General features: G+C 42.9%; 1 protein-coding gene across 11 annotated transcripts in view; it reads left to right on the forward strand.

The window, feature by feature from the left end:
* The first annotated feature begins 8,295 nt into the window (after positions 1–8,295).
* mecom (MDS1 and EVI1 complex locus) overlaps positions 8,296–13,390 on the forward strand; it is a 181,353-nt gene continuing 176,258 nt past the window's right edge. For 8 of the 11 annotated variants that reach the window (XM_079573432.1, XM_079573437.1, XM_079573438.1 and 5 more), the window contains exon 1: positions 8,297–8,479. In XM_079573432.1, the coding sequence (XP_079429558.1) occupies positions 8,443–8,479 (37 nt within the window). In that variant the 5' untranslated portion in view covers positions 8,297–8,442. Of the gene's footprint in view, positions 8,480–13,390 lie in introns of all 11 variants that reach the window. The other 3 variants (XM_079573441.1, XM_079573442.1, XM_079573436.1) reach the window with 2 other exon arrangements.

Genomic DNA, 13,390 nt, shown 5'->3' on the forward strand with positions numbered 1-13,390 from the left:
AATGGGGTTTCTCAGAGTATAAATGAAAGGCCCAAGGGGTGCGGCAGACTAAAATGGTTGGGAACCACTTCTGAGCACCATAGGCCTTGAAGCAGCATTATTACTACACATCAGGCCAACTACTGCTAATATAAACTACCCGTATTCCTTACAGGTCTGATAGACACAACAGTGATCTCCTATAGGCCTAATACAGTGACGCCACTAAACCCTCACACTGCCAAAAGAGTTCCACCACATTCCACAAAGACCAACAGGAAAGCTGACTTCACAGTCCAAACAGGCAGAAAAACAGAAAACACAAACTGCCTTTGTAAAAGACTTTTGACAACACTGAAATATCAAACGTAAGCACAGACACACTTTTACTATGTCACAATTATGTCAAATTTTTCAATTGGACATATTTATTTACCTACTATACAGCAACCTTCTTTAGTCAAGCTCTTTAGCTCCATTTTGAAAACATTTTGAATAATGCCTATATTTTCCTGAGCCACTTCCACTGAATGTTGAGCAGTTTGTCTCTGTCTGCGACCACGTCGCTCATGCTTCCTTCATGACTATGCACCGCCAACCTTGACTTGTTACAAATCATACTGGAAATAAAAGCTGATCTATCTTAAGTCTCACTGTGTGCTTTTTTTTAATTATTGTCTTTTTTGTTGCAGTGCCAAATAAACATTTGGGTTCTGTCTTTATTGTATCTTCAAGCTGATACTAAATTTTACAGAGATAGAGAGATTAGCAGTGACAAAGTAGTGTTTGTGACCCCAGGACGACACAAGGTTAACCCTTGTGAAGTACAATAGAAGTACAGAATAAAACACTTACAATGATCTTGTCAGTTTTTATTGAAAGCTAGCACAAAGAATTGTGTTTTCAGTTAAGACTTTACACATGTCTAGAAGGCAGGCTCGGTGGTGGGATCGGTTCTCCCAACAGTCCAACAAGTGTCCGAGGGAAGGATCATCTCAAAACTCAAGGCCATCATGACTAACTCCTCCCACCCCATGGAGGTGATCAACAACAGCGGCATCAGGCACAAAGACAGTTATTCCTACGGCTATTTGACTCTTCAATGGATAATGTTAATCATGTCCTCGCTTGTTTTTTTTTAATAATGTCTGTGAATGATAAATTGAATTACTGACGGCCATAACCCCGGGACGTCTAAAAGTAGTTTGTTAGTTTGTTGGTATGGACAAACAGAAGCTCAGAAAGGTACGGAGGAGCCTGCTCATTCAAATGTATATATATATTATATATATATATATAACAGAAGACGAGGTGCTGGAGGTCCCGTCATGGGAAGACAAGCCCTTGCATGGGATGTACCACCGAAACATAACTGAAGTGGCGGATATCAAGAAATCCTACCAATGGCTAGACAGAGCAGGACTAAAGGACAGCACAGAGGCACTCATCATGGCTGCACAGGAGCAGGCCTTGAGCACCAGAGCAATAGAGGCCCATATCTATCACACCAGACAAGACCCCAGGTGTAGACTGTGCAAAGAGGCCAATGAGACAATCCAGCACATAACTGCAGGGTGTAAGATGCTGGCAGGGAAAGCTTACATGGAGCGCCATAACCAAGTGGCTGGCATAGTGTACAGGAACATCTGTGCAGAGTATGGGCTGGAAACCCCAAGGTCAAAGTGGAAAACACCTCCAAAGGTGGTCGAGAATGACCGAGCCAAGATCCTGTGGGACTTCCAGATACAGACGGACAGAATGGTAATGGCGAACCAACCAGACATTGTGGTGGTGGACAAAGAGCAGAGGAAAGCCGCTGTGGTCGACATAGCAATGCCAAGCGACTTTAACATCAGGAAAAAGGAACACGAGAAACTAGAGAAATACCAGGGGCTCAGAGAAGAGCTGGAGAAAACCTGGAGGGTGAAGGCATCAGTGGTGCCCGTGGTCATTGGGGCACTCGGGGCAGTGACCCCCAAACTGGAGGAGTGGCTCCAGCAGATCCCAGGAAATACATCAGACATCTCAGTCCCGAAAAGTGCAGTTCTAGGAACAGCAAAGATACTGCGCAGAACCCTCAAGCTCCCAGGCCTCTGGTAGAGGACCCGAGCTTTAGAGAGACATTCTCACTGAAAGCAGAAATGGATTTAAAAGAGTAATTTCTTTATATTATACATACATAACATCAGCATTCCTTTTAATAAAATGTTATCTTTGGCCTTTCCCTGTGCATTATAAATAATGACACTGACACACTATCGCCACGTCGTTGGAAATAAACAAGGTTGCGATCATTGTTCTGGCCACTAGGGGGCACCAGAGTACATGTAAAATGCAGCAGGGCGAACAAATATTGCCACCTCTATTACATATCGTTCGCCACATTGCATAATTGCCAAAGTCATTTTGTATAGTTAAAATGGCAATAAGAGAAAAACAATGTGTTTCCTATATAATATATATAATTTAGGCAATTATGCTATGTGGCTAACGATATGTTGCAATTGTTGCCTTTTTTTTTTTTTTACATGATTTCATCAATGTACCATTTCAGTGAAAGGTTAGATTATCTTGCAAACAAAACATAATAGTAACTTTTTAATGTCCTTTATTTCATTTTATGGAATGTGCTCCTATTCCCTGAATCTACGATCCCACCCCCACCTATGGCCATGAGATTTGGGTAATGACCGAAAGGACAAGATCGTGGATACAAACGGCCGAAATGAGTTTCCTTTACAGGGTTGCTGGGAGCACCCTTCGAGATCGGGTGAGGAGCTCAGTTACCTGGGAGGAACTCGGAGTAGAGTCACTGCTCCTTCACGTCGAAAGGAGCCAGCTGAGGTGGCTAGGGCACCTGTTTCGGATGCCTCCTGGTCGCCTCCCTTGGGAGGTGTTCCAGGCATGTCCTATTGGAACAAGGCCTCGTGGAAGGCCCAGGACACGCTGGTGGGACAATGTCTCCAAGCTGGCCTGGTGTCGCCTCGGGGTCCCCCCAGAACAGCTGGAGGATCGTGAAGTCTGGGCATCTCTGCTGAGACTGCTGCCTCCACGACTCGGCCCCGGATTAAGCGGAAGAAAATTGACGAATGGATGGATAAATATGTTCTTACCTTAGCTTAGACGAGTTGATACGTAGTCGTCTGGTCTTTACGGGAGCGCTCAGTCACGTAAACAGAGCTCAGACGGTGTTCGCATATAGCCTCTCCTCTCCTCATCCATGGATCCAAATGGAGGTGAAGCAACCAAGCTCTTCCATGTTTTCCCCATTTAAATATGGTTAAATGACCCTTTACACGATCAAAAATTAAACATGTCGGTTTTCTCAGCGGATAAAAGCGGGAACTATATTGCAAGGCATAGTAATATACGTCTTGCAATTTACTGAGCGCACGCGTAAAGACCACACAGCTACATACTATCAACTCGTCTAAGCTCAGGTAAGAACATATTTCAGTATTTAAAAACGGTGGCCTATGTCTTTGAAGCCACCCTGTAGTTTATTCCAAGTCATATGTTGCTCTGAAATATGCTATTAATGATTGATTGAACACAGGATATGCTATGTTTGCATTGGATTCATAAAATTAAACATTCAAAAGTGTATTTGTGTATTTATAAAATATTCGGGGGCCAAGTTCAAGTCCATTGAATATAATTTTGAGTTCAATGACTTTTTTTCCCTCTTATGTCGCCCTCTTCTTGCCTTAATGATTCCACAACCGGGAACCTGACATGGACCATGCTGTGTCGTCTTACTGGAAACAGAGATAAATAAAACGGATGGACCGTAGTATTGACTAACTGCCTCGTCTTCTCAGTGTCAGGAGCGAGAGGAGGAGGAGACTGCTGGACGTGATGAATGGGTGTCTTCAGTCGCATCTTGAGTCCAGCGCTCACAGATAAATATGTCAAGGACCAACACTAGCGCTATCAATACAGAGGGCATCGTTACCACTCCCCCTCTCCAAATGTAGTTAACATGCACTTTACTTCTATTAATGTCACTCTTAAGCATCAGTCAATCAGTTACTTATTGACCACATTTTATCATATCACTTTCAGCCCACTCATTCACATTTTTTTTGTACCCAATACAGTTAGACTTGAGTTGATTTGAAGTAAAGACGTCATGCCTTTTAGCCAAGAAGCTCACCTTTTGAGTTTGGAGGTATTTTAAGGGATGTTTCAGTCACTCCACAAGATGGCGGTAGAACATCAACAATGTTCCCACTAGGCGCCTAAAGGTTTCGCACATCATGTGTGGATGCCCAGGAGATCAACGAGATTATTCCTGTTTTTACTGATGGCAGAGATATCTTGATTGTTTGTGTGTGTTTCAATTGATTTTGTTTTTTACTAACTTTGCCTCTTAACCACATGACTGAATGCCAATACATTATACCTTGATAATGTACAAAAAACAAAACACCGTATTACAATTGTGTTTTATAGTTTTAATATACGAATAACGGATTTCCACATCTTTATTTTGTTTGCTTTGAATACATTTGTCCAAAAAGTGTAACCCACTAATATTGCAAACAACTGATGCATTTCGAAAAAAAAAAAAAAATGTTCGGCCTCTACCTCAATAAATACAATCAAACAGCAGAAGGGAAAAAAAGTACAGAATTGGTCTAATATATATGTAATCACTTCTGTACAATAGTTTAGGCCATCAACTTTAATAACCATTCGGAAATTTCTCCCTCTCTCTCCTTTTTTTTTTATTTCTCAAGTTGAAGAAACGATTCGTTCGCGTCGCCTAATTGTAATTGCACTAAATCCACTGTTCATTGAAAGCATTTAACGCGCTTGATTGGGTCAATAATTCTCCACATAGAGGCAGTAGCCTGCGCGCGCTGACCGCACGGGCCTCTCCAGTCTTTACATCATTGGGCGAACACCGGGTTACGTTTTATTACCGAACCTGCGCATTCGGAACGGTAGCTGCGCTGTGCGTAAAATGCGCATGGCCTCCACAGAACAACATCAAATAATAATAATAATAATAATAATAATAATAATAATAATAATAATAATAATAATAATAATAATAATAATAATAATAATAATAATAATAATAATAATAATGCTTGTCTGTACTTTGTGGTCGACTGTCTTGTGTGTGAGCTTTGGTTGTGAGGCAGTTGGTTTGTAGAAGGCGTGATAAATATCCCCGCTGATCACTTGATTGATTACTTTGCTCAAAGGTCACGCGGGTGCGGGTAATTTCCTTTTTTGCCGGGGGCTCTCTTTTCGCTTTTCGCCTATGCCGCCCCCCTAATACAGATTATGTTATTTTATTTAACCCCTTAACAGCTGCGAACCCCTATATTCTGAAATACAGCACTTTTTTCTTTCTTTCTTTCTTCTTTTTTTTTTTTACGATGCAAATAAAGATAAATAATATCTATACGAATTCATCTTGCAAAGGCGCACAGGTTTATTCCCTTTAACGCAAGAGGATTCGAATTCAATCTATTCTAAATAATTACAGCCCCGTGGTTATGGCCACGCGTGCGCTCGCTCCGCCTTGTCACCGGGTCCATTGTACTATCATCATAAATAAAATATGTATTGGGAGAGTGCGGGCATTATACGCGCTGAGTTATTGCACTGAATGAAACTGTTTCCATTTAGGCTAATTGAGCGCGCGCCGCCTCGATCCGCCGTCGCCCTCCTCGCGCGGAGTGTGCGGCACGGTGAGACTTTTTTGCCTGCGCGCGCTGTACCCACTCAGGCGCGGTGCGTAAAAGGCGCAGCCCACTTAATAGCAGTGTTTATGCCATTACCGCAGAGGTAGGAGTGTGCTGCAGACGCAATAAAGGCGCCTATCAGTGTTAACCTTTCCAACGAGGCCACGTTTAAACCCAGAACGCATTAGTTTGGATCTAGATTTGATCCCTGTATAAATACCTCCCCCCCTTCTAAACGTGCCATTAACTGTATCAAACTTGTATCGTCACGTTAGGCCCGTCAGTTTGCTGTTTAACCGTATAGTCGACGTCATCCCGTGTCTGACATTACACGGAATGGGAAATACCTTAAGTCTGTGTTTGAAGTCTGCTCCAAAATATTTTACGTAATACAGATATAAACATCCATTTGGGTCAGAAGGCTGCAATAATAATCTATAGATCAGTCTAATCTAGACACTCCATGAGATCACAGCGAGTCCTTAAAATGAGATGAAGTAAATTTAGGCCTTTTACTTGTCTAATCGAATTATTGATACGTGTGCGCTCAACCAGACTGAACTTGATTTCAGTGCGTAAGAGTGGACTTAGACATAAAGCACAACACTGCAAACAGAAAGGAATCTACACTGTAACATGTTCTTGTAATTTCCCCTTAAAATGAATGTAATGAGGGTTATACAGTAGTATACAGCCCTGAAGCCTGACATGATAAGGCCTTTATGCACAGTTCTGTCCACTTTCTTATTGTCCCTGTTGGAAAATGTGTCCACCCGCCATCCTTCACTATCGCCGGTGCAGCACCTGTCAGGAGCAACACACTTCTACATATCTAGAGCTATAGTTCAGGACTCAAGAGTTTAGCCTGTTGTGCATGTTTTGGGCTGAGGGGTAGAAAAGACAAAACTCCAGAAATGAGGAGAACAAGCAAACGCCACACAGAAAGGCCCTCGGTCCGGGAATCGAACCGGCGTCTCCAGGCTTGAACGCGTTTTCGTTAATGCGACATGACGTCACACTGCTCTAACGCAACGAACGGAAATCAAACAGTTGTTTTCAGGGTCAAAATGTTGTATGATTTACTTTACTGTATCGCGGTCTTACCATCCTGACTATTAACTGTATAATGTCGTTGTTGACGATGAGCCCTGTTTATTTGCGTAAAAAGTTCCTAACCACATGTCAATCTTTGATTTATGAATCTACACTTTTGAGAGGAAAATCCAAAAGGAATGAAAATGAAAAAATGTATTAGTGCTTTATTCACTTTCTAAACATCCCTCCATAAAATGTTTATGTCATACCCACAGACTTGCAGCAGTTTTATGGACTCCGCTGTGCCCGCTTTTATGAAATGTGGCATTTTCCATTCAAACGGCAGGAAAAGTGTATTTCAACAGTGTTCCACCCAACGAGATGTAACCAGCTCCTCTTTCTCCTGTTCTCAGACATTTACTTGGACTTCTCAAGCAAAACATCCTTTTTTTTTTTTTTTTTTTTTACCGGGTAATGAAAAATATACGCACGGACGTCTCACGCAGGGAGGCATTAATACTGGGCACTTAACGTATTAATAATAATCAGCTGACAGAATAAATAATAGACGGGAAAGGAGCAATCAGGGGCGCATGCAGTGAGAAAGAACGGGCAAGGGGGGAAGCTTTCTTTAATCGTTTAAAATGGAGTTCAAAGAAGGGAGCTGCAGAAAAGGAACATTATAGCCTATATGTGAAAAAGCCTTAAAAACTGTAAGATAAGATACAGTTGTGGCGTGATCGAGCAATTTAAGGAGCACTTACAAGGTGCAAGGTGGAACTATATGTATAAAAGCAGATTATGTTTTCCCCATGTCATTGAATCATATCCTTCTATTGCTATTATGGTTCACATGTTAGCATCACTGCCTATATGTGTTACAGGTCATAAAGAAAGAAAAAGACAATTAAATGCCATAAAACGCTTAGAAGTTTTTTTTATTTTATTTTATTTTTTAAAAAGGGATCCCATTGTGTAAATACTGTGATAAAAAGGGTGGAAAAAGTACTGAGAATCAATTCTAAACTTGACCCTTCCATCCCCTCCAAAAAAAAAAAGTTTTAATGTATTTATGTTACCAAAAAAGGGGGGAAAAAAGACAGAAAGAAAGAATCAGCTGTTGATGGTTTTTTTTTCTTTTTTTTTTTTTTGCATACGCTGCTATTTTCCTCCCAAAGTTTCCTTGGCTCGCTCGGGGAGAAACACACGACTCGATATCACCACAAAAGTCGGAGCTCTCTCGTGCAGCGTGTCCCACTTTCTCTCTCCGCGCGCGTTCGGATATGTAAAGAGCAGAAGAAGAGAGGTGTGCGCGCTCGCGGTTCGCCTCTCCTGCTGCCCTCCGTTCCTCCCGCAGCACCAGGATCATACCAAAGTCATACCATCGCTGCAAACTTTTTTTCCCCCCACCTCCCCTCCTACCCCAACATCGGCGGACTTTTTTTTTTTTTTTCTCCCTCTCTCTCGGCGAAGTGGTATTGGCGGTGGCAGCAGCGGTGTGTCGGAGAAGGGGGTGGGGGAGGCGGCGGCGGTGGTTGTGGGGGGGGGGGGACATGTGCGCATGTGCGAAGGTGTCCCCGACTGACAATGCTGGAGAGATAGCGCGCCTTGGATTGAGAAAACCCCGGTGAAAAGGACAGCGAAAAAAGAAAAAAAAGAAAAAAGAGAGGGGGGAAAAAGGCATTCAAGGAAAAAACAAAAAAATCCCAAACCAGCGACTGGCACCATGAGGTCCAAAGGCAGGGCACGGAAACTGGCCACGAGTAGGTGCAACATCACTTTCTTTTTTTTCTGCCTTTACAAACATGTCATCTTCTGTACCTATCGCCTGTGTCCATAGTTTGATCCATCACTCCTCGAAAAGTTAAAAGTAGCGGGGATGTCGCTGCGTAAAAAAAAGGGTCTGGGAAAAAAAGCGCGAACAAAGTCAATCGCTGTCACGGGTAAAAGTTGCGACGAAGTTGAGCGGAGCGATGGAGAGAACTTTCTGTAAGACCTCTAGCATTACAATAGGCGGTTGCATGTAGTGGGCGCTGTAGCGTAAGCGTTGTGTGCGTGCGCGTGTGTGTGTGTAGTCGAGTTCAAATGCCAAGTCTTGCTCAGCGGCAGTTCTATTGCGTTTATGGCGATCGCTGCACTTTACCGGGGGTTGTGTGCGCACTGGCGGCTGCTTCACGGCTTGTTGCTCGGACAAAGATGTGGACTTTTTTAAATTGTATTTAATATTGTCGATGAAATAGGAGGAGAAGGTGAGGATGTGGTGTCGGCATGGTAACTTTTTGCGCAAGAGTTTTGGAGCCCATCGACTCTTTAAAGTTGTATTGCTTGTTCTTATCGCGGGCTTTGTATTCGTGTGTGCTGTTAAGCTTTTCCCAGTTTTGCCTCACTTTCAAATAATAATGTTGCATGGAATATTAATAAATAGAGTGTGCCACTAAACATCACGTGGAGGCTTATAGAATTGATTTGGAATCATTCTCCGGATGCAGGTGAATGTAAAAGTTGATCTATGTATAAAATAAAATGTTTACTCTTTTCCCCCTTACTTATTATTTGACTACGGTTCAATTAGTCATGTAAAAGCCAACCTTTGCATAAACGAATAAATCAAACAAAAACAAAAAATATCCACATGGTGTTGGGCAATTGTGATTTTTGTGTGTTTGTTTTTTCGCATAATAAAATAACGAAGCTCAATACGGGTTTGTCTTGTTTATGAATGACTTTCTATAGACAATTGCGCATCACTGAAAAAAAAGTTTGGGCCTCGACTCCATGACGCGCAACAGGCATCTTTTCCAATTTCTTTAATAATTGAATATCCAATGCGTTTTTGCCGTAAGGGACATTTCTCCCACTCCTGGGCCCAGAAGGGGAGGTGGTCCTCGCCCCTGAGATGCAGCGGGTGGTTGTGGCCCCTGGCCAGCTCTGCACAATGTCAGCAGTGAATATTCAAATTCCCAGACCTCTCGTAAGAACAAAATGCATGCAGTGTGTGTGTGTGTGTGTGTGTGTGTGTGCGCCCGTGGATGTGACGCTCCGCATGGCCTGGCTAAACGGGGGGCAGGCGAATGGGCGGATGCTATGGTAGAGGTGATGGGGAAGGTGGTAAAGCAGTGATTGATGGATGTGGACTGATTAGCATCCAGATGTAATGCGGTGCGCCACAGAAAAAAAAAAGCAACTCACCAAAACTTTAAGGCCCGTGCGTGCGCCCGTGGTGGATTGTGGGATAGGCTACCGCACAGAGCATGGGGGGAGGGAGGTGCTTTGAAGATCCAAACGAACTTGGGGAAGGCCTAATTAAAGAGCCACTTAACGTAAACGCGCGGCAATAAAACCCCTCCGACATAATGAGCTTTTTAATAATTTGTTAGGCGTAATTAAAGTCACAATTAATCTGAAGCACGCCGATCCGCAGATAGTATAACATGGCGACCTGCAGGCCCTTTAACTAGAGCTGACCATAATAAGAACACAATTGATCAGAAAACTCTTTTGTGGTTTGTTTAACGATGTGCGGCTTTGTCTGCGCGCGCCCATCGCGGCCTCCTCGTGTCCAGAGTGCGTCGTTGCGTGTCGTGGCGTTGTGCAATGGGCCGTGCGTCCGTCTCGCGTTTGTCTGGCAGCAGCGGAGCCCATTAAAACTCTTAATAGATCGGCTCAGAAGGTGAGAGGGAACGGGCAGGCGCGAGGGAAGTGAAAATGAGGCCACTTTATATTCCCTATAGCCCTGCAGTGGCGCTCTCTGCCTACGTTTTTTTTTTCCGGTGCCACAGAAAAGATGTCCACTGATTACCTATTCATTCACCTTGGTAAATTTGTCCCTATGAAAGTTACCCTGTGACACCATTATTTTGACTTGAGAGTATAGACATATTATTTCAAAGCACTAATAGTTAGGGGGAGATCCATTTTTGACCTTTGATTTTTGGAAGTTTGTGTTCCTTATCGTTATTTATGGTTTGTATATGTCACATTTGCATACAATAGATTATATACAGTATGATATATCCTTTCTATTTCAATACATCATACTTGATTTTTACCATGTCTTGCCTGAATATTTAGCCACATTTTTACTCTTTTCTAGGCTAATCAATTTTCTCCTCTCAGCCCCTCTCAGCTTTTAACACACACATGCACACACTTAAGGAGAAATCATTCATTAAATGTATTCTGCATTGCTTATAAAACACTGCATGCTCTCATGTGGTTCCTGGCCTGTGGCACCCCAGGAAGTGTAATGGTGCTTCACCCTGAATAATTGTTGCATACATGAAACACAATGCCACACTGTGCCAAAGCTGTACTAAAATCGCCATTTCGGACATGCAAAAAAACTGTTCAAACTGGATTTGTGTGGACTGGCATAAGATATTAAAATACAATATTGTAATAATAATGAAGTGAGAAAAACAAAACATGTGATATGGAGAAGCAAAATGTAGAGTTGTGACTTTGCAATGCAGGTGTACGCAAATTAACATCTATAAAACAAGACGTCTGTGTAAAACAATTAGACAGTGCATCTTTATTTAGTTTGATTAAGTCATTTTTGTTGGGGAGGGGGGGCGTCAGTGGCGGGCTGTATACCAGGCCAGCACCCTCTCATCGATCAACGCCCCCTCCCGTCTGACATGTTGTCCACTGCTGTCCTCTTCTGCTGTGACGTGCGCTCCCTCCTTCTGCTTTCTGGGGTGGGGGCTCTCTTTTGGAAGGTCTCAGATGTTAATGAGTGGTGCAGGATTTTGGGTCTCAGGGCTGTTAACAGAGCTGATGAGGTTAGTGGTTTGTTTATGCACTGTTGTCATCCACTTGAAGGATGGGCCCTGTCCCGGGTTAGGAGGGTTACAGGGGAAGGGGTGTGGGGGGGGGGGGTCTCCAGGGGTTCTTCTGACTGAGAGGTCCCAGCTCAGGGGGATTCACTTTTCACAGTGGTTAGAACGCCTCTTCATTTGATATGGAAGTACCCCCCCCAAAAAAAAATTACTTCCAATTAATAATATTTGATGACTATTCATAGTTTTGCTTGGATATCGATTTCCAATGTAGTTTGAAATCTCCTTTAGAGAAAAAAAACTGACAGCGAAGTGTTTCAGTGACCCACAAATCTCCATGAGCCAAGATAGTGAGAAATTTGGCTGTTAGAAAGTTTGAGGTGCACTACCACATCCTATCACCAGGAGTTCCAGTATTAATAGATGAAAAGCTAGAATTTTGAGACGACGGACTTAACAAAGGAGGACCATGTCAAGCTTGGGAACCTTTACATGCTTACTGCAGGGACCAGCGCACCAACAACACCAAACAATAAGGCAGCCTCAGCCCTTCTAAATAAGAACACCATTTCTACTTTCCCTTTTCCCCCCACCCCTTTCCTTCTAAAGGTCATAGAGTTAGAGATAGGAGTGTGCACAAAAGCCTCCAGTCTGTTCCCAGTCTGGTCGGCTGTGCCAACACTTAGGTCATTATCAGCGGCACGGTCCCTAAGCGCAGCATATTTTTTGATAGTGTGTCCTTGTGTGTGTGTGTGTGTGTGTGTGTGTGTGTGTGTGTGTGTGTGTGTGTGTGTGTGTGTGTGTGTGTGTGTGTGTGTGTGTGTGTGTGTGTGTGTGTGTGTGTGTGTGTGTGTGTGTGTGCAAAAACAAAAGCTGAGTTTACTGCGGACTCGTCAAGCGCGTGACATGCCCAGCCCCTCCGCGTCACAAATCGGTCATGGATAAATGGCACTTTGCTGAGCAACAAAGTTTCGTCAGTCATCAAAGTGATTTGTGAGCGCTTATGATGTCTGCCGAGGTGTCGTGTCAAAAAGATTGCTGATGGCTGCGTTTTGCCTGGTCTATTAATGAGCCTCTGTTTGGCGTGCCCGGGGAAGAAAAAAAAAAAAAGAGATGTCTGTTAGCTAATTAAAGAAACTCAATCACTTTATACTCCAATCAATTACGTCCAAGCGAATGGTGGAAAACAGGAACTGCACAGTGGCCTCATGTTTCATATTGGCTAACTAGTTTACAGCATTGTTTAGAGCTTTTATATGGGCGTCTGGAACAAGAGGCCTGCCGTGGTATCACTCATATAAGCTGCCAGTCTGAAAAGGGAAAAGGGGAAATCAATTCTTAGACTTAGACTTGTCAACATGTATCTATAGCTGTACCTACAGCTGGGACATTATGTGAACTTGGATACAACCATAACAATGTAGTGAGTCTCATCACAGTGGTTCTCAAAATGTGGTACTGTATGTGTACCCATGGCTCTGTATTTATCGTCAGTACATTTATTTGCATTTTCCCCCATTTGTCTAATGCAATACTTTATTTGGTCACCCAAAGTGAGTTGTGTCTCATTGTATTTCATGTTCTTTTTAAGCTTTAGATCTAGTTACTGTGGCATCATAAGGCCTTCAATAACATTGTTTATGGCGAGAGTTTCCTGCCTCAATGCATCGAAATTTAGATTCTGTTCTTGTGACAGGCCTATGTGTACATCTGGTGAATTTTATTCATTTGATTTAATTTAGGCGGCTGCCACTTTGAGATTGAATAGATAAAATTATGTAGTTGAGTCTGTTTTTCATGGCTTGCTCCCAGTTCTGGGATAATTCGGGGATTCAGGTGTATTTGAAATCCTTATTAGACTTTGTACTTAGATGGTCAAAGGTGGAAGTTTCA

Source organism: Gobius niger (genome assembly GCF_951799975.1).
Source record: "Gobius niger genome assembly, chromosome: 1".
Classification (NCBI taxonomy): domain Eukaryota; kingdom Metazoa; phylum Chordata; class Actinopteri; order Gobiiformes; family Gobiidae; genus Gobius; species Gobius niger.